This window comes from Eubalaena glacialis, chromosome 11 (assembly GCF_028564815.1).
Source record: "Eubalaena glacialis isolate mEubGla1 chromosome 11, mEubGla1.1.hap2.+ XY, whole genome shotgun sequence".
Taxonomy (NCBI): Eukaryota; Metazoa; Chordata; class Mammalia; order Artiodactyla; family Balaenidae; genus Eubalaena; species Eubalaena glacialis.
Window position 1 is genome coordinate 26,548,878 of NC_083726.1, and position 25,439 is coordinate 26,574,316.

At 41.3% G+C, this 25,439-nt stretch overlaps 2 protein-coding genes across 3 annotated transcripts in view; one reads left to right on the forward strand and one right to left on the reverse strand.

Annotated features, from left to right (window-relative positions):
- The window catches only part of TMCC3 (transmembrane and coiled-coil domain family 3), a 279,678-nt gene that overhangs the window by 123,151 nt on the left and 131,088 nt on the right, over window positions 1-25,439 (forward strand). The gene's annotated exons all lie outside the window — the stretch shown is intronic.
- LOC133100916 (N-acetyl-D-glucosamine kinase-like) lies at window positions 4,021-5,038 on the reverse strand. Its single transcript, XM_061205421.1, is given in 2 exon segments — window positions 4,021-4,826; window positions 4,829-5,038. Coding segments are annotated over 2 exon segments (993 nt in total). The 5' UTR covers window positions 5,016-5,038.

Below are 25,439 nucleotides of genomic sequence, written 5' to 3' on the forward strand. Positions count from 1 at the left end.
AATACCTTTCTCAAAACCAATTGAAGGGCTTCCCTGGTGGCACAGTGGTTAAGAATCCACCTGCCAATGCAGGGGACCCGGGTTCGAGCCCTGGTCCAGGAAGATCCCACATGCCACGGAGCAACTAAGTCTGTGCGCCACAACTACTGAGCCTGCGCTCTAGAGCCCGCGAGCCACAACTACTGAAGCCCACGTGCCACAACTACTGAAGCCTGTGCGCCTAGAGCCCGTGCTCCACAACAAGAGAAGCCACCACAATGAGAAGCCCTCACACCGCAACGAAGAGTAGCCCCCGCTCGCCTCAACTAGAGAAAGCCGCGTGCAGTAACAAAGACCCAATGCAGCCCAAAAATAAATAAATAAATAAATAAATTTATTAAAAAAAAAAAACCAATTGAAGATGTATTTAAGATCTAAACATTTCATCGTATACAAAGAAAAGGAACAACTGTTGCATAACAACCACAAAATCTCAGTGCCAGGTAATAGACAGTAGGCATTTATTGCTCCCTCGCGTGTCTGTGGGTCAGCCAGGGCGATTCTGCTCCATTCATGTGCTTATTCTGAGCCTAGGTTGGACTGGGGTAGTTCTTCTCTTGGCTGCGGCAGAAACACAAGGCAGCAAAGTGAGCAGAGCATGCACATTTCAAGCCCCCCCATCCCGGCCTCCCGTTGTTATATTGTTCAGATGCAGTCTGACTGCAAGTGGCTACATATCCTAATTTAAGAAAATGTGACTAAAATGACCAAAAAAAAAGCTGCATCCCTTATGCATGAAACCTGACAAGTCTCTACCTTTGAACGGATGGCAAATGTTACAGGACAGCAGGACATACATATATGAAATGATAGAGGCACACAACAGAACTGAATATAACCAAGTGCCAAAATATGTCTCCAGGTAAAAATAGGTTTCTGGAGAGCCCTGTGTTGTCCATGCAACGGTCACGGCACCGGAGGTGGTGCTTCCTCTGCCTGTCCCTCAAGGTAGTGATGCTCTCACCCAGCTCAGGCGACTCCCTCAGCGCTGTCATCCTGTGCCTGGCATCAACAGCCCCCTTTGGCTGCAGCCTGACTTCTCTCTTGAGCTCTAGACCCTCATTTCTGTCTGTCTGCTCTGTCTCCCAGATGCCATGAATGCATCCTTGGCTGAACTTGTGAACTGGTTCTTCATATTCTGATCTCAGAGAAACAACACCAGTATCAAGCCAGGCATGCAGGAGTCATCCCAGACTCTTCACCCTCTTTCATCCCCAAATGCAAGCACTGCTATCTCTAAATGACCCATCCCCCATGTATCTCACAGATTCTTCAGGTTGCCATGGTCCTATTTCATGATCTCATCATTAGCCACCAGAACCATTGCAGTAGCCTCCATGCTCATCTCTTGGTGTTTAGCCTCAGCCGCCCTAATCCTCCCTGTACTGTATCCAGAGTGACCCGCATCTGATCCTGTCATTCCCTTTCCCATTTGTGTGGGTTTTATCAGTAACAGTTGTCTCCAGAAAAGGGCACTTGGGGTCTAGAATGGGAGGGAGACTTACTTTTTATTATCTATCTTTTTATAGCATTCGACTGTCTTACCATGAGTAGGTGTTTTTCTTTTGCAATACAATAATTATAAAAAGAAAAATTAGAAGAATTGATAGCTGGACTTTATGACTCATTAGAGATGAAGATGAAGGAGAAGGAAGAGTCAGATGATTTTTGAAATGTGAAGCCTGAATTACTGGTGTAATTAGTAATTAGTAATTAGTAATTAGCTCCCCAATTAGTGTTTGGGGAGCTAATGAACACGTGGATATTCTACAGTTATAAATTAAGGGCTTCATCTTCCGGTTTATGGGTCATAAGCTTCACCAGGCTGCACAGGCCCAGCTGCTGAGATCGCTGAATCCCACAGCTTCTTAAGAGCAGGTAGTGCTTTCTTACCAACCCTTCGCTGTGTCCAGGATAATCAGTAAAAGCTGGTGCAGTAGTGAATTAAGTTTAAAAACCAGGCTTTGGACTCGTGAATCCTGACTCTAACACATACTAATTCTGTAAATTTGGGCAAGTTACCTGACTCCTTTGAACTATATTTCTCTCATCTATGAAATAAGAAGTATTAACAGTGCCTCTTCCATAACAGTATTTTGAAGATATTTAAATGAGATATTTCATGTAAAGCTTTCACTACAGTGCCTACTTCATATTATACCCTTGGTAAATGCTAGACATTTTTTTTGTATTTACTATTTATTCTTCCCATTTTCTAGATGATAAAATTGAGGCACAGAGAGTTTAAGTAATTTTCCCAAGCTCGAACAAGTGGTGGTGCCAGAATTCAAACCAAACAAGTATGATTTCAGAGTCAGTACTTCTAAATTACTAAACTTTAAGGGAAAATACTGAGAGATTTGAATACATGATTTAAAAGCCATATAGAAAAACATCATATAGAGTAAAAGATAAATGATAATGGGGAAAAATCATGCCACATGTGTAACAGATAAAACTTTATTATCCTTTACAGAACAATTTCTCAAATGTTCATTTTGAGAAACGCTAGCTATTTTTGTTAATAAAGTATGTCCAAGAAGTAGTTTTCCCCTTTTTGCTTGAAAACCTCCATTGCACAGAAGGTCATGTTTTCGGTAGCTGCATCCCTCACACAAGTCATATTGAGTTAAAAGTCATTTATAATTACTCCCTCCAAGTCTACTTTAAATATTATGTTACTTGTATTTTTTTCAGCCCTATCCCCTCACTCCACCTCCCATTTCCCCCACCCCCCAATATTTTGTAGGCTTCACAGTTGTTTTTATTACATTTCATCTCGTTTAGTCTTATCCCGCCAGCTGATCTAGGATGAAAATGTGGATGGGTTGAAAAAGCATTTGTATAAACCTATGGATTATAAAACCAGAATGGGTTATGAAGTCGTGTTATGGGGAAATCACCAACATTTTGAAGTCATAGAGTTCATTCCTTCAAAAAATATTAAGTTGCTACATGTGTCAGTCACTGTTCTAGGTGGTAAAGTGAGCAAAACAGAGGATCTCCCCTTGGAGTTGACTTATTGACAGGGAGAATATAAGTCAAGGAGGTGATCTCGGATGGTGATAAGTGAGAAAATGACAATTGAGCTCTCAAGAATGAACCAGCTATGTGAACTTCTGGGGAAAGAATGCCCCAGGTGGAGGCAACAGCAAGAGTGAAGACTCTAGGGTGAGAGAAAGCCTGGCACATTGAAGGAGCAGACAGGAGGCCTGAGTAGGAGAATGTAAGTGAGAGACAAGACTGAGAGAGGTGGTCAAGGCTGGGTTACATTGGGCTGGTAAACCATGGTAAGGAGGTATTCTGGGGTTTTTTTATAAACATTAAATCTTGTATTTTTATTTAACTTCTCAGGAATTTATGTTGTTTCCCAAAGTAGAATGAGGAAGGAATGTGGGATAAAGGGAAACACTCAGACTTAGAAAGTCCCAGGTTCTGATTGAGATTCTGTCATTTTACGTAAGTCTTCTGAGCCTCGGTTTCTTTTTTTTAAAATTTTTATTGGAGTATAGTTGCTTTACAATATTGTGTTAGTTTCTACTTTACAGCAAAGTGAATCAACTGTACGTATACACATATCCCCTCGTTTTTGGATTTCCTTCCCATTCAGGTCACCACAGACCATTGAGTAGAGTTCCCTGTGCTATACAGTAGGTTCTCATTAGTTATCTATTTCATACATAGTAGTGTGTATATGTCAATCCCAATCTCCCAGTTCCTCCCACCCCCCCCTTTCCCCCTTGGTATCCATATATTTGTTCTCTACAACTGTGTCTCTATGAGCCTCAGTTTACACAGCTGTAAAATGGAGATGAAACCAGCCCTGTTACATGGCAAGAGACCTACATTTTATTTATTTATTTATTTTTGTTTTTGGGGGGGGAGTGGGTAAAGTGCGTTTATTTTCTTCTATAGGTGTTTCTTTTTCAAAAAAAACAAGGAAAAGGAGAAAAAGCTCCAGTACCCAATGTCCACTGGGCTTTAGTCCATGGGGAGGAGGTGCCCCACGTGGCTGGCCCCTAAGCTGACCCCGCCCAGGGCGGAGGAGTGCCGCAGCTTCAACAGGGTGAAGCTGGAGAAGGAGTTCTGAGCCTGGATCTCTCTCTCCTGGGTCAGCGCCAAAAGGAAACCTTCCGTCAGCAGCTCCCAGCTCTTCCACACAGAGCCCACACACGGGATGGGGAGGCCAATCTCCCGTTGGAACAAGACCGGGTCAGTCTCAGGCAGCACTGCCACAACATGTGTGCCCAGCATCTTCCCAGCCTTCCTGAAGATATAACGGGAAAGGGGATCTCCCTGCTGAGCACCTTCTGCAACTTTCCCGCAAAACCCAGCAAACCTGCATTTATCAAAGTCCCTGTACAGGTGGGTGAGGATTCCTAGCCGATCTGGCACCTGGAAATAGTTGAACATGGCCTGTTGGACATAGCCAGTGTCATGAGGAGCCGCCTCTAGGTTGTCGATGGAGTCAAACACTATTTTCACTGCTTGGTGTGCAATCCAGTAGGCTGAGCCCTCATCTCCCATCACGTGGCCCCAGCCACCGCGGCCGCTCTCAGACCCATCGGGGTTGATGAGCCTGCAGTTGGAGCTTGTCCCAGAGATGAGCACGATGCCACCATCCAGCGCAACAGTGGCGATGGAGCCGGCGGCGTCGGTGGTGATTAAGTAGCTTTCACTCAGGTAGGGAAATCGGTCCCTCAGCTCCTCCATCAGGATCCTCACGGGGTCCTCCGGATCCCCACCGCTCAGGAGGGATAGGCCCAGGCTCCGTAGAGGGACCAGAGATCCACCCCTGCTTTCCGTTTGGCCCTGTTCACCGTCTCGTTGATCCTCTCCACACACTTGTCTGTCCCGATCAGCCAGTGGTTTGTGCTGAGTCCTTCCACTTCTGCCAGGATCTGCACATCCTCTGAGAGTAAAAGGACCTTGGATCGTGTGCCTCCCCCCTGTACACCCCCATAGAGCACGGCCATGCTGCTGCTACCGCCACCGCAGATCCCGCTGTTTGCTTTTTACCCACATTTTAATTGGTACTTATTTTAGTAACCTAATTTAAAAATCTGGGATCGTATTTAAAATATGAAATACATCCAAGCTGCATGAATATATTTCAACAGGATCAGAAGCATTGGTTGTGATTTTTTAATACAGTAAAATAGTGTAAATCATACCCACACATATACACATGCACACACACACCAGATTCCTATGAAGATTAAATGATTAAATGAGATAATAAATGTGAAATGGGAGGTATTCCGTTTTTTGTGTTGTGTTTTGATTTTTGTTTTTATGATAGGCTGAATAAGGGCCCTCCTAAATTATCCATGTCCTAGTCCCTGAACCTGTAAATATGTCACCTTACGTGGTAAAAGAAACTTTGTAGATGTGATTAAGTTAAAGATCTTGTGATGGGGCGATCATCCTGGGTGACCTAGGTGGGCCCAATGTCATCACAAAGGTCCTTATAAGAGGGAGGCAGGAGGATCAGAGAAGGTGAGGGAGGCGCCACAAGCCAAGGAATATAGGAAGCTCTAGAAGCTAAAAAAGGTGAGGAAACAGACTCTCCTCTGACGCCTCCAGAAGGAACACAGCCCTGTTGACACCTTGATTTTACACTCTGATTTCCAGAACTGTAAGAGCATACAGTTGTAAGTCACCAAATTATGGTAGTTTGTTACAGCTGCAATAGGAAACTCGTATAGGTTTCTAATTCTAAAATGTGGTTGGGGGACTTCCCTGGTGGTCCAGTGGTTAAGACTTTGCCTTCCAACGCAGGGGTTGTGGGTTCGATCCCTGGTCGGAGAGCTAAGATCCCACTATGCCTCAGGACCAATAAAACCACAACATAAAAAAAAAGAAGCAATATTGTAACAAATTCGCTAAAGACTTTAAAAATGGTCCACATCAAAAAATCTTTAAATAAATAAATAAAATGCAGTTGGAAGCTATTGAAGGGTTTTAAGCAGGGGAGTGATGGGATTGTATTTTGTTTTTAAAAGAATGGGTTTTGGGGAGGCAGAAAGGGCATCAGGGAGGCCATTTAGGAGGTAGTGGCAGTAATCTCAAAAGAGACATGACAGAGGCCCAGATTAAGGTGGTGGCGTGGGATAGAGAGGACCGAACAGATTTTGGTTACAGAGTCAGCGAGAATCGCGGATGGCATGGTTGTAGAGGTACAGAAAAAAGGAAATCAAGGGTGATGCTGAATTTGGGCTTATGCAGTTGGGTGCCATTTATTGAAATGGGGAAGACAGGACCAGAAATAGACTTGGGGGAAATTATGCATTCTGTTTTGGACATGTCAAAACTTGAGATGCCAATTAGACATCCAAGTCTATGTCGAATAAGCAGATGAATAAATCAGCGGAAGTCTCAGAGGAGAAATCGTCTGCGTGTCCCCTCACCCCTGGATAGGGCTTGCCCTCTCGCAGAATTTCTCCAGTGCCGCCGTCACTAACAGACTACCTGACTGACTGAACTTGACCCAGTGTGGCATTTCATTCCACGTCTTTATTTTTTATCCTGGGCTCATTTTTCATCACCTACTCCGTGAAAGCTGAATGAGCAATTAACAGAGTCTAAAATGAGGCCCAGTATGTTTGATAACTAAAGAGTGATGGAAAACAATTTAGATTAATTTGGGCCCCAAATGTGGACGGTTATTTAGTGCTTTTTCAGAGAGCTAAATGGATTTCGTGAATTTTAATTGATGTTTAACTTTTAATTGTGTTCATGTGGGGTGGCCAGTTGGAACCATGCCTAATAAGACTGATGAGTGTACAGACATTTGCATGCAGCTTGCCTTCCAAAGGCCAGCCAGGGAGAGAAAGGCTTAAAGTAACAGGAGGAAAACCGCACGGAATGGATAATCTTGAAACACATTTACTTTGAGAAAAATGCAAAACTGTCAAATATTTTGGTTTTCTATTCATCTTAAATAATATGAGGTTTACTATTATTTCTTCTTGGTGTTACTGTTATTTATTTTTCAGAGAAAAGTGAACTTGTATTTTAAAAGGAGCTAGGTTGTTATTTACAATGGAAAGAATTCTGATTTGCATAAGCTTATGGTTCAGTTTGTGAGCCAGATCAACAAAATGTTCACTGAACGTCTTTCCTCTGTGAAGTACTTTGCTAAGCACTGAAGGGGGTATAGTAATTAGAATGCTTTTTGGCCAACTCATTGACTTAAGGAATAAGGAAATTTGTTGTCTTACATAAGAAGAAGTAGGGCAGCCTCTGGGCACAGTATGTCAAGTTTCTGCTGTCCTCTGTGATTATCATGGCTCTGCCCTCCTATTTTTGATGGCTTCATCTTTAGGTCAGGAGCAAGATGGCTGCAGTGATTCCAGGCATCACATCCAGATCTGCTAATATCCAAAGGAAATAGGAGGGTTGTCTCTTCCTTGAGTGTCTTAACTGTGAAACAGTCTTTCCTAGAAGCCCCTCAGCAAACTTTCCTCACATCACATGCACCAGGATTGGGTCCCATGTCCAGTTGTAAGCCAGTCACTGGCTGAGGAAATGGAGTTACTGTAATTGGCTCAGGCCAGGGGTTGGCAAACTGCTGCTCCCCACCTGTTTTTTTTATAACTGAAATGTAATTGGCATAAGCTATGCCCAGTCATTTACAAAATGCTTGTTGTTGTTTCACAGTACAGCAGAAGAATTGAATAGTTGCAACGGAGATCTTCTGGCTAAAATATTTACTGTCTGCCCTTTACAGGAAAACGACCCATCCTTGGCTTTGACTAATCATCTGGGATGTATGGGTGTTGGAGACAGCAGCCACTCTAAACACAAAAGAAGTGTAGGATGTGGTCCTATTCCTCAAAGAGATTACTGGGGAAAATGATACTGTAATATGTTAAGATTATCTACAGTTACTACTCAAATGAAAGGTGTCTCATAAATGCTTATAATTGGAAGCCATCTTCCCTTCCACTACAAAGTAGGGGGGAAAAAAGCCTCTCCATCCATTTAGCATGCTTCATTCCAAAGAAATTATAAAAATGAACATCAGATAAAGAACACCTAAGGACTTAAAAGCATTTTTTTTAATCTAGGAAGGCATAGTAGTAGTATTAAAAAAGCAAGTTTATGCAGTTTTAAGAAACCATGCTCAAAAGGAGGAAGAAGCAGTAATGTTAACAAATAGCCCAGTGAAGGCACTTCCCAACTCTTATTTTGCATCCCTTAGTTCCTTTATGGCAATTGATCTAAAAACCAAAAAGAGCAGAGCAAGCATGTTTAAAAGATTAATGGATAGGCAACACGAGGGACCCTTGTGGTGTTAGAACTGTTCGTTCTGTATCTTGACTGGATACATGATTCTACACAGGTAATGATGTTGTACAGAAGTTCACACACACACACACAAATGAGTACAAGTAAAACTGAGGAAGTCTGAGGAAGATAGGGTGATTTATCAATGTCAGTATCCTGGTTGTGATATTATACTACAGTTTTGGAAAAACCATTGGGGGAAACTGGGCAAAGTGTACAGGGATCTCTCTGTATTTCTTACAACTGAATGTGAATCTACAATTATCTCAATAAAATTTTCAATTAAATAAAAGATAAATGAGTTAAAAGGACACTGAAACCCTGGATAGGTGGAGTGATGGTAAGAAAGGCCAGTCCGATTACATCCCAGATGTAAGGGAGCTGACCTTAGGGCAACTATTAGTAAATTTTGAGAAGTTGTGGAGAACAGGAGCATTGCCAAAAAATGGGAAAATCCTGTTCCATTTTTCACAAATGGTCTTTGGCATTTCTCTTAATCCCTGACAAGTTTAGAATAGATTCTCAAATAGATGACAGTAATTAGAAAAAAATAAAGAGATCACTAGGAGCCAATAAGGGTTTACTAAGAACATTCATTATGGTAACTTGACTCAGAGAATAATATATAGTTAACTGAATCTTAATTTCAACAAAGCACTCACAAAATCCCATGTCGAATTTTTGAAAATAAGATTGTACAATTAGCTGGAGATAGCCCAGTGAGTGATTTTTGCTAGAGAATGTTGATTCTGTTGGTTTTAGACCACACAAAAGGAAGGGTAATAGCAAAGAACCATTTTTATTAGGAACTTGGGAAAAAACATAGAGCCCATGGTCAAGAAACTTACAGATGATATAAAGAAATCAAAAGGAGACTTCATTATGATAAATGGTAATTTAGTTTCAGAATTATATGGAAGTGCTGGAATAATGGGCCCAAACTAATAAAACTAAAAATATTTTTTAAATTAAACAGCAACAATTAGTCCTATATTTAGGTTTAAAGGAATAATCATAAACATGCAAGATGAAAGAAGAACAGCTTCATGGCAGTTCATGTGAAAAAAAAAAAAAACCCAGAGGGATTTAATTGATGCTGTCATTGGCATAGCATGCAGACAACTTGGAGTCACCCAGGACTGACTATGGGCAGGGTCTGGGAGAGAGTGATAGGTTGGATTGGGGCGGGGTGGGCAGGGGAGGTCAATGTCCGAGGGAGTTGTATCCAAGGGAATGACCTATGACTGGATTTTGAAGTATCCAAGCTATAATGGACAGAGTTCCTCTAAGATGAAGAAAATGGTATCAGAAGCAATAGACGAGAAGGGCTGGTAGGAATTAGGTGGAGGTTCAGGATCGGACTCCAGTTCCCTTGGAGAACCAAGGGGACCCCAACTCTCAGGGCTCCAGGAAGAAGTAAAACATTTCAGTAAGGCCAAGGGATGGGGCTGCACTGGGGAAAGTATACCAGGGTTAAGGGCACATCTTTGGAATCTGCAGAAATATTCTCTATCCCCTGCCCCCCTTTCTTCCTATGGGTGCTTGGGACAGGTTACTTGACATTTCTGAGGCTTGGATTTTGCGTCTGTTCAATGGGAATGGTAATCAAATCTGCTTCCCAGAATTGTTGGGAGAATTGAATGTGGTTTATTAAATGCTTAGTGCAGTTCCTGAATTGTTTTGTAGAAGTCCTGTCAGGCACCTTGGGCTCTATTTACAGATAGGGGAGCTGCAGACAAATTCCAGAACATATTTACCTATTAAGAGGGATTTCCTATTGCAGTGACTTTGGATCCTGTCTGTACATTAGAATCATGGGAGCTTTTTAAAAAATACTGATTTTTAAAAGATACTCAGATCGATTGAACCAGAATCTCTGGAGTTTTTTTGTTTTTTTTTGTTTTTTAATTAATTTATTTATTTATTTTTGGCTGTGTTGGGTCTTCGTTTCTGTGCGAGGGCTTTCTCTAGTTGCGGCGAGCGGGGGCCACTCTTCATCGCGGTGCGCGGGCCTCTCACTGTCGCGGCCTCTCCCGTTGCAGAGCACAGGCTCCAGACATGCAGGCTCAGTAGTTGTGGCTCACGGGCTTAGTTGCTCCACGGCATGTGGGATCTTCCCAGAGCAGGGCTCGAACCCGTGTACCCTGCATTGGCAGGCAGATTCTTAACCACTGCGCCACCAGGGAAGCCCTCTCTGGAGTTTTTAAAGCTCTCCAGATGATTCTAATATGCAGCCAGCATTGACAGCCATTGTCTTACTGTATCATCAATCCTGGTTGTCATTGACTCAGAGCCTCACTTAATCTGGATGTGGCCACCCCGCTGGAGACAACTGGGTGGGGCTGTGGCCAGTGGACAGTGACAGCCAAGTCTAATCTTGAGATGATGTGACAGAGAAGGGAAGCTGCTAAAAATCAAACCCACAAGCACATTGACTAATATCATCCATCCTGAAAAGCGCTGCATGGAGCAGGGAAAGCACAGGCCCCCTGAACTCTGAGCTGATCAAGGCACATGTGGAATGTTGATTCCCTTTCAGGAGGACTCAGATGAGAGCAGACAGTCTTTTCCAGGCCTTTGGAGTGAGCTGGGAAGGGTGGCAGTGTCAAGACAGGCAGCCTATGCCAGGCACCACTGTCTGTGGGAGCAGATCACAGGCACAAACATTTGCCGTGAATTAGCAGTTTGGGAAGAACACAGTGGCTGGAGGGGAGAAGATACTTCAAGTCCAGAGAGAAGAGCAAAGGGTCAAGAGCTGAGTTTTGATGAGCATTTGTCATGCTGCTGAGATATGAACATCGAAAGGTAGGAACAGAGTTGCCTGACGGAGATAGAACATGCATGTGTTGTTAAAAGTCAGTTGAGAAATAAATTCCGAAGATGCTGAGCAATTGGCACACTTCCCTGGGTCAAGGGCATATTCTCAAAGCTGCAGCAGAACACACAGTAGTAGGTGAGCAGGATGATGAAAAGAACAGAGACCGTGTCCAGTGAGCAGTAGTTAAAGACCTGAGGATGTTGAGCCTGAAGAAGGCAGGATGGCTGAGCGGGATGAGAGCCGTCTCGAGGTACTTGAAATGTCAGCTTGTGAAAGGGTGTTTTGGCCCACGGAGTAGACATTACAGGGAATCAGACTTTTGTCCAGTAGTAAGAAACTGTTTTGGCATCAGGAATCGAAATTAGAATAAGAGTATGTTTTGTGAGATGGTGTACTCCCTGTCACTTAGATGTATTCGAGCTGACACGGTAGAAGAGTTACTAGTATGAAGTAGGGGGGGCAGTACGTGGGCTTCAAGTCCCCCACTCTTAATTCAGCAGGCCTAACCCAACTTTCATTTGATTAAGGTATGTGGTGCATCGTAGGATGTTATTTTTTAAAGGGTTACTGCCCCTCTCCCCAAGTATGAGAAACTTGGATTGTTATGGTTCTTTGATTTCTATTCTAAGGAAAGAAACCATGACAAATATTTGGACAACTGAGGGATACTTGTTTGCATAACCAACCAAGAGATTCAAACATTTATGTAAATAAGGACTATGTTTTTTTTTTTTAATTTGGTTGTGCTGGGTCTTAGTTGCAGCTTGCTGGCTCCTTAGTTGCGGCACGTGGGCTCCTTAGTTGTGGCAGATGAGCTTCTTAGTTGTGGCATGCATGTGGGATCTAGTTCCCTGACCAGGGATTGAACCTGGGCCCCCTGCATTGGGAGCTCGGAGTCAACCACTGCGCCACCAGGGAAGTCCCAGGACTATGTTTTTTAATGCCATAGAGAGCCTGTAAGTTTGCTTTTCTTGGTCTCATACTTTGGGAAGCATCATTGGGTATTCTGTCTTTAAGCCTTTTTAAGCTATTTCAATTCAACAAATGATTTTAGTACCTAACAAATGTGAGGCATCATCCTGTGTTTTATCTATTGAAAACCTTCTCTTCCCTAAACTTCTACATATTGGAAATTAATCTCAGCATCGGCAGCATCTTCTACATTTAAAAACAGAGTCACAGCACAGCAAATCTGAATAGTGATGGCAGTGGACATCTATTGGTTGCCCCCCAACATGATTTCTGCTTTCTATCTTCTTTCTATCTAGCCCCCATTGCCATTTAGGGAATCTATGAGTTTCTGGGGAAGCTGACTGTACCTTGATTAGGCGGTAGAGTGTGTGTGTTAGGCTAAGCTAGTTTGTATATTATATCCCCCTTGCCACTGTGAGGGCAAAATCACGTGACCTGATCTAGACTGATCAGCGTGCATTTCTGGATTGTCACTGAGAAGGCTGGGGTAAAGGAGTACTCTTCTTCTTGTTCGACTTGAGCAAGAAATTTGAGGTCCTGGGAGCTGTAAGTGGTAGCTATCATGCAACTATGATAAGACTAGTTTCAGAATGAGCTGACACTAAGAATGACAGTGGCGAAATAGAGAAAATTGGGTCTCTGGTGACATCACCTAGCTGCTAGATTAAACTTTGCCTGGAGCCAAAACTACCTCTGGACTTTCCAAATGTATTACTTCCCTTTATATTTAAGCCAGTTTGATTTAGGTCTTCTTTGACTTACAACCAAAAGATTCCTTAGTGATCAATATGGTGGTTATTTTTGGGTGGTGGGGTTATAGGTTTCATTTTATCAATTATTTAACTGTATTTGCTAAAGTGTTTATAGTTAGCATGGGTTACATTTGTAATAAAAAAAATAACAAAAAAGGTCTACTAACATTTAATCATAGCATCCACATTGTCTGGAAGTTATTTATCTAGGAAAGTAGACATTCTTAATAGGGCTGAACCAAGACCCACAGCTAAGCTAATCTGTTGCTTCGAATAGATCTCTGATGATACCTTGCACTACTGGTAATATTATACTACTGATAACTCACTGGTTTTTAAATTTACTTTTTAAACAGTTTTTATATATTGGCCCACTCTTATCTAGTTGTTTTATGGGAGACAGAGAAATATCATCTAATGTAACTGCAGCTTTTACCACTACTTGTTTATTTTTTGAGCAGTGAAGGAACTCAGTGCTGCCAGCCATTTAATTTTCTCCTCCTCTTGACATGTAAAAAAAATACATATTTGTGGTCAATTTAAAATGAATAGATATAACACACTACTATATATAAAATAGATAACTAGTAAGGACCTACTGTACAGCACAGGGAACTCTACTCAATATTCTGTAATGGCCTATATGGGAAAAGAATCTAAAAAAAAGAGTGGATATATGTATATGTATAACTGAGTCACTTTGCTGTACACCTGAAACTAACACAACGTTGTAAATCAATTATACGCCAATAAAAATTTTTTCAAAAACCGATTTGCTGATAGTCAAAAATAAAATAAAATTAATAGATATATAAAAATTTTTAAGTAACAAGTAAATTACAAGAAAATAATAAGATAGGTGGACCCCCTATAGAATGAGAGACTTAAAAGACCTTAAAAGACTTATCAGTCAATCACTATATGTAGACCTTATTTGAATCCTGATTCAAACAAACCGCTAAAAAAACCAAACAAAACCCAAAACTTAATTTATGGGAAATTTAAGCACTGGATATTTGAAGTATTAAGGTGATATTATTGATTTTTTTTAGGTATAATAATGGTACGGTCTTTATGTTTTTAAAGAAAGAGTCTTTGTCTATCAGCAATACATAGCGAAATATTTACAGGTAAAATAATATGATGTCTGGGATTTGCTCCAAAATAATGCAGGAGAGAGGAAGTTCAGGGGAAATATAGATGAAACAAAATTGGGCATGAATAGATAATTGGTGAAGCTGAGTAATGGGTACGTAGGGGTTTATTAACCTATTTATTTTTTCTATCATGAAAAGTTAAATAAAAGTCTCCCCTTCACTGACTCTCTAGTGTTAATCAGCATTAACAATCAGACATTTTTTTCTCAGAAACTTTTCTATGTATAAATTACAGAGAGAAAGAAGGGTAGTGAAGTTTTTGTTTTGGTTTTCTTTAACTAAATAGAGTCACTGCACATGTTGGTCTACAACTTTCCTTTTTGGAGGGGACGGGAACTTAATATATCATGGACATTTTGCCGTTTAGTTTTATATTGGATCAGTTGATGATCTTTTTCCCTAAAGTTTTTTGCTTCTGTAACAGTGTAGCTTCTACACCGCAGGGGGTAATTTTGGCTTTTTGTGGGGACTGCCTGTGTTTGAAGCCTGGAATTTCTGTGGGCTTTGACCAGAGTTTTCATTGCAAGTCTTGGGCAGCTCCCACTCTTCTGATTATGAATCTTTCCTGGCATAGGATCCCCATATGAAGCATTGGCCCCAACCCTCTCCATAGGATTTTGCTGTCAGACAGCAGTTGTAAAACCTGTTGGAAATTCAGGGCTTCCCTGATGGCGCAGTGGTTGAGAGTCTGCCTGCCAATGCAGGGGACACGGGTTCGGGCCCTGGTCTGGGGGAATCCCACATGCCGCGGAGCAACTGGACCCGTGAGCCACAGCTACTGAGCCTGCGCGTCTGGAGCCTGTGCTCCGCAACAAGAGAGGCCGTGACAGTGAGGGGCCCGCGCACCGCGATGAGGAGTGGCCCCCTCTCGCCGCAACTAGAGAAGGCCCTCGCGCGGAAACGAAGACCCAACACAGCCATAAATAAATAAATAAATAAATATTAAAAAAAAAAAAAAAAAAAAAAACCTGTTGGAAATTCAGCTCTCTAATGCCTACTGTTTGGGGGCCAAATATTTGTGAGAGCTAGAAAAAGCATTGTTGAATTCCTATTGCTTTTTTGTGATGTTACATAATGTGAATTCTCAGTAACTCATGTACATCGATCCGTAAGAGAGAGGATTTGTGAGAGGATGGTTTGTTTTTTAAAAGAATAGAGTGTTTAAAAAAAAAAAAAAAAAGAATAGAGTGGATGAATAGGTGACCAGCCTTACCTCCATGATGGAGCTTTCTGTTGTTATCATGCTGGGAAGTTGACATAATTTAATTCCATTGCTTCTTGCGATATCCGCTGTTGTTCATTTCCCTTTTATCCCAATGGGAGAAAGACAATCTAAGCTTGGAATAACTTCTCTTTCTCCCTTACCCTTGAGGATCACAGAGTATATCATGCTTTTCATGACATATTTTCAAAGTGCTTTAAAATATTGCTATCATCATTTCATTCTCTTATCAAATATTTTCAGAGTAACTGCTCTGTGCCAGTCATAGCACCCAGCCTTTGGGAGCAGAGAATGCAAGATAAATCAGTTTTCACATTGCTCTCTGGGTGGAAATTCTGAGGTTGGTCATTGAGGAAGGATGGATCTATGATTAGTGTTTTTAAATAGGCATGTTTTGTGTATATATACAATAATGATAGGTACCATTTACTGATTCATTACCCTGTGCTAAGTGCCTTTCTAAGAATTTTATACCAGTTGTCTCATTTAATATTCATAGCAAATCTTATGAAGTATGTGCTCTTATTAGTTGCCTTTTGTAGATTGGGAACTGAAGCACAGAAAGATGAAATAATTTACTGGAAATCACAGAGCGAAAAAGTGGTACAATCTGGATTTAAACTCAGATAATCCAATTCCAGAACCTGTGCTCATTATGGAATTATTACTAAGAAATCTGTTGGCTCATTGATACATTGTATTAGCAGCTTCCAGCTTTTAAGAAAGAAAAAGATGGTTAATTATTGTTAACCATCCGTATCCCTGGAGTCTGTTGGATTTTCAAGCTGTGAAACATGTTGAAGAGTTTTTAAGATATAATATCATAGTGCAGTTGGGGATTAGAACTGATTTCCAGACTTAAAGAAAATTGATCAAATCTTTACAGTGTGTTGGTACCTTCAGGGGATGAAATTTTACCTGTAGTGTGTCTAGAGTCGTATCAGAATGAATCTTATTCTGTCACTTGCAGTGTTGTTTGTGCTGAAAGGAAATCCACTGAGCTGTTATTTTTGCTAAGTCAATTTTACAATTCATCATGAAGTTTGCTATAATGTGTAAAAGTGTACGTTTCCCCAACATGCATAAGTGTGTATGAATATGTTTCAAATGCATGTATACATGCTCTGCTTTAAAAATATGAAAATCTCGATACATTCCTAGATTCTTGTTTTGTATGGCTTGCACTCAGTGATTCTAAACTCTTTCAATTGGGAATCCAGCCTGAAACTAAGTACATGTTACTACAAGCTAGGCTGTAACCTTCAATTCAAACTCATAGTCCCAGTTTACCTTTTCTTTCCTTCATTTCATCATAGTAACGAAGAGAGCTGTCACTCACTGGTTGTTGACAATGTGTTAATCTTTGTATTAAGCACTTTAACTGTATTCTCATTTAGTCCTCAAAATAACCCTTTGAGGTAGGTCTTGTTATTCTTATTTTCTAGATGCAGAAGCAAAGCCTTAGAGAGATTAAGTTACTTGTTCAAAGTCACATAGATATATGTGGGGACAGATCCAGGTTTGTCTGCCTCCAAGGTCAGTTGATTTCCTGTGTGGAAACACTGAGGCAGTCATTGCTGAAGGAAGATGTTCTGAGTGCGTGTGCTTGTATGAGTCTATGTTTATATGTAGTTTAATTTTAAAAGATAAACAATAGTAACTATAGCTTCCTATGCACTAGTGAGGTAGAAAGACATCGGAATTTGTATCCTAGCTCTGTTTAATATAATGACATTAAACAAATCACAATTTCTCTGGACCTCAGTTTCCCCATACGTAAAATAAGGATAATAATACTTATTTAACCAACATTATAAGGTTGTTGTTAGAATTAAGTGAAATCACAGAAAAGTGCCAAGTAGTTTACATGTGTAAGGAAGTATTAGCCAATACTCTCATTCCCCCCCGCCCCCGCCCCCCATGAGCTCTTAAAACTCATTTCATAGGATTCAAATTAGATGCTGCTGTGGATTTGGTTTAACAGCTTCCTTAAAAATTTAGGACATCGTCTGGTTTTTCACTTCATTCTTTCATTCAAAGGACTTTTTACTGGGTCCCTACCATATCCCAAGCATTGGCATTGTTGCCAGAGGTATAAATTGACTCAGACTTGATCACAGATTATTCAGGACATTTTCTTGTTAGGATTGTAATCCAGTCTGACCCAACTACATGCTAACTGACCCCATGTAATGTGAACGGGGTCAGATTCGTCCGTGGCGGCCCAGACTGCTCTGCGTAAAGAAATCTCAGGACAGATGGGGCATCTGGCACGTGTTGTGAGTTTGCATCTTGTCCTGTGGGGTAGGTGAGGGCCGGGGGTGGGCTTAGAGTGGCGCCCAGGTGAGGCATTTCCCCAGACACAGAGCACAATGGGTAGCCCTCTTGGGATTGCGTCACAGTCTGCCCAGACACAGGAGGCCCCTTGCAAGTGTGTTTCAACCAGAACTGCCTGGGTGACTTTTTAAATCCCCCGAAATGAAAAGAACCGCATTTTCCTCTCACCTCACCAAACAACAATAATGAATAATAGACTCTAGTCCATTTTGAATACATTTAAATCGTGTTTCTGCAAAATTTCACACTTGCACTCTTTTTTTAATGTTTCAACTGAACATACACACAGTTCTATAGGCAGCTGGAGTGGAGACAAAGGTTGCTCAGTTCAGTAAGTATTTACTAAGCCTTTCCCCGGATAGGCATTGTGAAAGGTCAAAACACGGTCAACTCCAACCATAATAATCAGAACAACAACAAAACCTAGCTCTTTTTGATGCCACCCCTTCTCTTTGGGTGCTTTTGGTCCAGTCTTTGATGGTGCAATGCAAGAAACTCTGAGACCATCCATCTCATTCTCCAGGGAGGATGGGCAGATGAGAAGTCATCTGAGGCCTGGAAAGGTATGAAGTGCACAGTTTGAGTGTTCATTAGAGAAAGCACTAAAATCAATTCTGTGCTCTCTGATAGCAAACATGTGCCACCTTCCCCACTCACCCCCTACCACCCCATACATATACACACACATAGATACACATCAGTTTCCCTGGTGGCGCAGTGGTTAAGAATCTGCCTGCCAACTCAGGGGACACGGGTTCGAGCCCTGATCAGGGAAGATCCCACATGCCACAGAGCAACTAAGCTGGTGCACCACAACTACTGAGCCTGCACTCTAGAGCCCACGAGCCACAACTACTGAGCCCGCATGCCACAATTACTGAAGCCCACGCGCCTAGAGCCCATGCTCTGCAACAAGAGAAGCCACTGCAGTGAGAAGCCCACGCACCACAACGAAGAGTAGCCCCCGCTCGCTGCAACAAGAGAAAGCCCGCGCGCAGCAACAAAGACCCAACACAGCCAAAAATAAATAAATAAATAAATCTATTTAAAAAAAAAAAAAAAGAAGAAGGCTAACCAGTAAAATATGAAATTTGGGGCAGTGAGGGAGATGGTTTTTGCTGGGAAAAAGGGAGAATGAGTTTCTGTTTCCAAAGGATGGGATCAGAGCTATTTCTAAAACATCATTTAACTGGAATCAGTGCATCGAGGTTAATTTGTAGGTGAGTTACAGCTTAATGGAAAGAACGGCATTGTCACGCTTGAGTTGCACATTTTAAAGCAGTAAAGCGACAGCGAACTCCAATGCCAGTCCCCGAGCTTCCCCCACCAACAGCTGTCCCTGTGAGGGTGGACTTGGCCGTGAGTGTCTCAGGTCACCCTGTGTTCCTGTGTTTCACTGTTAACGAACACACGGTGGCCTCTGCAGAACATCCCGGACTCATGCCAGTGACCATCTAACCCTCAGTTCATTAGGAGAGTCAGGGCTTCAGATTCAATGCATAGGTTGCTTACACTTTTCATTTAAATTGTGTTTGAAGTTTTAAATGTTTCCGGGTGTACATGCATTAGAGGGGAAGGTCTTCAGAAATTAAAGTGGTGTCCTGAAGGAGGACTCAGTAATTCTGAATGGCCAACAGGACAGGCCAGAGGCCAGTGAGGATTCAGGCCACATGAGAGAAGGAAATCACAGATAGGATTGCTTTGATGGTTGGGCGGCTGGGAACCTTTCCTGCCCTGCAGCATGCTAACAGCAAGACGGATGTTCCCAAGGCTCAATCTTTGTACACTCTGCTCCTGGGGAAAATAACTCTCATTCCTGTTCGTGCAGGTCCACCCTTCCTGATTACATTCAGTTCTTTGAGTGATTTTTCAAGAATTTTTGAGTGACTATGATATGCTCAGTTCCTGGTCTAATTAGAAAGGAAGGAGCTGCAGATCACTCAGTCTCCAGACCTGTTGCCTGGTACATGCATCCTCATCTTCTCCAGACCCGTAGTTCTAAAAGAAGGAGGAGGGAAACGCTCCAGATATGCCAAGGCAATGAATATATAATTGATGCATATAATGGTTACAAAATGTAAAGGATATAGAATAGATCTCTTTCTAATCCTGTAACCGCCCCAGAAACAACTACTATTAAGTTTGTCTACTCCTACAAAGATATTCTATTCATATATAAACACATATACATATTGTACATATTATTCATATATGTATATACACACATAATACACATACATATATTTAATAATTTATCCTCCTTATTTATATAAATGGTAGCATACTCTGGAATAATAGGTATTTCATACCTTACTTTTTCATTTATCTTGAGAATTGTTCCAGGATAGCACATGTAGAGCTGCCATGTTCTTTTTAATAGCTACGGAATGTTTGTTCCATCGTTCAAATGGACCATCTAAACCATTAACTTCAGCCTTTTATTGTTGCATAGTTTGGCTGTATAATCTTTTGCCATCCCGATAATACTGAATTGAATATCCTTGAATATATATCTTTGAGCACATGTGCTAATTTATATCTAGAATCAGTTTGCAGAAGTAGAATTACTAGGCCAAATGGAATATCCTTTTTGTTTTGTTCTATTTATTAGACATTTGTATGTCTCCTTTTTTTTTGTTTCAGGTGTACAACAAAATGATTTGGTATTTGTATATATTTGCAAAATGATCACCACAATGTCTAGTTAATATCTGTCACCATACATAGTTATAGAATTTTTTTCTTGTAATGAGAACTTTTAAATCTATTCTCTTAGTAACTTTCAGATATGCAATACTTTATTATTAATTACGGTTTCCATGCTGTATATTACATCCCATGACTTATTTATTTTATAGGGCTTATCCTTTTTAATACTAATAGAAATTGCCAAATTGCCCTTCTAAACAGGATTTATTCATTTACACCTTCCCAGGAATGCATAAGAATGTGCACTCTTACTGCCTTCCCCTAACCCCCGCCCCCACCTAGGCCATATCAGTCTGTCTGTCGTAGGGGAGAAAGTTTTGTGCTGGATATGAGCCTGAGTATTTTTTAAACTCACCCCATGGGTGTTAGCCGTCTTTTAGTTGGTTACAGGTCATAGAAAATCTACCTCAAACAAAAATTTTTTTTTAAGTGGAGAAATTTATTGGCACATACAACAGAATTCCAGAGTGAACGTGTGGATCAGGCATAACTGCATCCACGAAGGGCTGCCATGTTGTTGCACAACTCCAGGGGGCGCATTCAGGTTGTATCAGAAAACAGTGTGATGTGACCCTGGAATTAGTGGCCCTATGCTTGGGGGCACAGTTGAAGTCATGGGGACTTGGTCTCTCTCCACTTCTTAGCCCTGTTTTCTTGGGGTTTGCATCGTTGTCAGGCAGGCCTTCTCTAAGCGGTCCCCCTGGTAGCTCTAGGTTTCTATTTTATCACCTTTATAACCTCAGAACCAAGAGCTTCTCCTTTTTGGTAGATACAACAAAGGTCCGACAAATAAGCCTCATTCACCTGGCTTGGGTCAGGTGCTCATCCCTAACAATTGGTCACTTAAGGGAATATCTTTTGATTTGCTTGCCCATCATTCATTCCCTGTTCTCATAATAGCACCTTGATCGATTTTCTTCCTCAACAGTCAGTCCACATGGTCTGACTCCCTGCCTTCCTCCAAGGGTAAGCATGGTACCCAGGCACCCATCCTACCAATGGGCAAAGCAATTCCGATTCTCAGACACCACCACTAAACTGTCTGCAGGCTAGATGAGTGCTTCTCAAACTCAAGAGAGTTACAGCTGAAGAAGAGAGGTTACAAATGTGCATTCAAACCACCTGGGGATCTTGTAATAAAGCAGATTCTAACTCATTAGATCTGGGATGGGGCCCAAGAGTCTGCATTTCTAACAGGCTTTAGGATGATGCTGACGCCACTGGTCCAAGGGCCACATGTTGTAATAAGGGGATATACTGTGGAGTCAATGAGCTCTCCAAGTTCCTTGTAGTCCAGTAATTTTGAGATTTCATAGCATATACAGGATATTAAATAAACAAAATCTCCACAAGCAGTCAATTTCAGTGTGTCTTCATTTCACAAAGCAAAGAGAAATCACTTTTATGATCACATTTATCAAAAAAAATAAGTAATATTAAAACATTCATTCATTTTAGAAATAAAATTCTATTGCCTGCCTTGGTGGGGAGGGGAGAGGAATCCTTTGCTGAACTGTTTCTAAAGAATTGTACTTTTGACCAGTGTTGGCAAGAAAGTAACTTCTCCCTCTGGGGACTATGAGCTGTCTGTTGTCTTAGTAAAAAACTGCTGCTGTTTCCACCATCCAGCCAATGACTTATTAGTGCTTTGCCTGAGGACCCAGTTTGCCCTTGGCAGACACTAGGTTTTATATATCCACTTACCCCATCATGGCTGGGTGGCCTGTAGCAAATTCTGGGGACGATACACTGGTTTCTTGGGAATAACAAAATCACTCTCTCGTGACCAAGGGCTCCTAGGTTTTCTTTTCTCATCATCTCCCAGAACCATTATCTCAGTCCAGGATTAACTTGAAAAGCATTAAAGATTTTCGTTGCTCTCCCTAATTCAGACCAGTTATTGAATGGACCTTTTCCCCACCCACCGCACCACTTACTGAATCAGAAAAACGATTTCTTTTGCAAAGCAATTTCATGCCTTGTTATTCCCCATATGTCTCTAAAATACAAAGTTAGGTGGCACTGCCAGAAGTCTCTATTCATTCCAGAGATTGAAAGGGGAAAGTTTTAAAAGGGGCTCGGCAAACCTGTGACACTGTCTACTCGGTATCCTCCTGCCTTATGTAGCATCGTGATGGTATTTGCTTTCAAATCGTGCCTCCTACAAGGAAAATTGTAGCCTCAAAGACTTGCATCATTATGTAAATAGGGGTTAATGAATCAGTTGCACAAAATGTAAAGCGACTGAGAATTTGGCCGTTTTTATGAGAAAATAACACAAAGACAGCTGGATTTTTCTTCTGCTTTTTTTGTGCATCCTCATACTCTTCTGTTTCACAGATACGGCTTTTACAAGAAGGCTAGGCTAGAGAATTCTGCAGAATTCTCATTTTGCACTTCATTTTTTTATTGCTAAACTGTTAAGTAAAGGCAGTCCCATCTGTAGGCTTGGAAAACAGCTTTAAGACTTAATTATTAAAAGGTAACATCTCCTCTATAAATACTGATCCTCTATAAATACTGTGTTGTCCACATTTGCCTTTTGAGATTAAAATAATCCACCCACTGATTTGGAATTAACTTAAAATGCTCAGGAAATGGGATGTCGAGTCCCTGTCCTGGTTCTCTGTATCTACTGCTGACTCTCTAGTGACAGAGCTGCCCTTAGGTGATGCCCAAGCTGGCAAGTCATGAATCAACAAATTGCACTTTAAAGGTAGAATAGAAGGGGGAGGGCCATTTAGTGCAGCAAGGGGTCTTCTTCATCCATGAGCAGCGTGAAGAGCTGGAGACACAAGATTTGGGGATTGGTCAACTGGCCAATCGATGTTTTCCCAACAGTTGTTTATTGAATACTTGCTGTGTCCCAAGGCGTGAAGGTAGCTTCTGTGTATATAGTGATGAATCCAACATTCTGAGCCCTGACCTCATGGAGATAACTTAAATGAACCATTTCACTTCTCTGGGGTTTACTTGAAAAACAAGGCTAATTTTTAACCTTACAGGATTGCTATGCTAAACATATTTAGAAAAGTATAAAGTGTTGAACAGTTGTAGAGTTCTTTAGGTCAACATGGTTACACAGCCTCAGCAGTGCCCTTAACCTTGAACTTTCTGAGGTCAGCTGTGTTGCTTATTACCTCCTTTCATAAAGTTATCCTCAAATGACCCTCCCTTTGCCCTTTGTCTTTTTGCGACAGTTGCATCTTCTTCCCCAAAGATGATCCCATTTTCCTGATTCTTGATCAGTGTCAGCTTCTTATCTGCTTTGTAAAAAACTCTTCAAAGATGCAAGAGGGAGGGGATATGGGGATATACGTATACGTATAGCTGATTCACTTTGTTATACAGCAGAGACTAACACAACAATATAAAGCAATCATACTCCAATAAAGATGTTAAAAAAAAAAACTCTTCAAAAGGAGGGGCCGCCTAACTCAGAAATTTCATAGGCATTTGATATGAACTTAGAAAGAAAAAAAGGACTATTCATAAAAGATTGAGAAAAAAATCAAAAATAATTTTCCATATTTGATACACAATAAAAATTAGATTCTTAAAATAATGCCCCAGAATACAGTTATCATGAGACATGTCTGTCCTTTCCTAGAGTTAGAAATAGAGAACAGTTTTAGAGTTGGGCAAGTAGCCAGCCTTGTCATTTGTAGGTCGGAATGATGGGGGTCATGGTCCTAGCAAGGGAGCAGGCTGGGAGGGGCTTTCTCTGGAATATACTAGAGCAGCTGAGGCTTGGAAACATGCAGGGAACGTTTCTAAGAATGCCTTTGCTGTACGTGTAGGAGGAGGATCTCGATGCTTGCGTTGAAAGACCCCTGGCCTGTCACACAGTCTCCCAGGGTACAGATTTTTGACTCATTGCCCTAATTTTATGTACCATCTGTTCATTGAAGGATCCTCCCCACCCATGTCCCAACATCCATAATAATGTATGTTTCTCTGTCTTTTTCTGCTCTGTGTCCCTATCTCCTCATCTCTGCCTCATTCCCACCCAACCCCTCACCCCACATATATGAGTTCATCACTAAGAGTGGGAAAGCACAGCAAACCTAAAGAAACGTTTCAGAGGGTCTTGTTTTACACTTTGTAAATTGCACAATTAGCAAATCTTCTTAAGGATAAAGGGCCTCTTCTTTTCTCCATCCCCTGACAAAAATGAGGCTGCTTGGTGGGTAGTTAGCATCATGGTATAGTGCAGGGTTGTCAGATGTTTTCTAAAAAGGGCCATATAGTAAATATTTTAAGTTTTGTGGGTCATATGATCTCGGTCACAACTATTCAACTCAGTTGAGGTATCGTTAAGTGCCTATGGGCAAATATAAAAACAAGTGAGCATAGCTGTGTTCCAGTAAACTAGATTTATGGACACTGAAATTTGAGTTTCATGTAAGTTTTATATGTTAGAAGATATTCTTCTTTTGATTTTTTTAACCATTTGAAATATAAAAGCCATGCTTAGCTTGTAGGCTTTATAAAAACAGTCAGTGGGTAGGATTCGACCCACGTGTCTTCATAGTTTACCAACCCCTGGTATTGTGGAAGAAATGCAGAACTAGGAGTGAGAAGCCTTATGTTCCAATTTCAGTTGTAGTGCTTTCTAACCTTGATGTAGTCATTTGACTTCTAACCTCAGTTTCCTCATCTGTAAAATGAGTGTGGAAAGTGGGAGTGGGGGAAAAGTAACGCTAGAGAGGAGAGACCTGTTGAACACTATCTCTGCCAGGTGATCAAGGTTCACATCATCAAAGGTAAGTAATGTTGATAGCATGTACCCTTGATATGTGATGAAAACGGCACTTTACCTCTGTGGTCATCCTCCAAGAAAGTCATAACCGCAGTCAAACATGAGAAAAACATCAGACCAACCTAAATTGAGGGACATTCTACAAAATACCTGACTAGTATTCCTCAAAGCTGTCCAGGTCATCAAAAACAAGGCAAATCTGAGCAACTGTCACAGACCAGAGTAGACTAAGGAGACGTGATGGCTAAATGTACTGTATCCTGGAGATGGGATCCTGGCACAGAAAAAGGACATGCGGGGGAAATTAGTGACGTCTGAATAAAGTGTGGAGTTTAATTAGCAGCACTGGATCACGTTGTTTCCTTAGTTGTGACAGGTG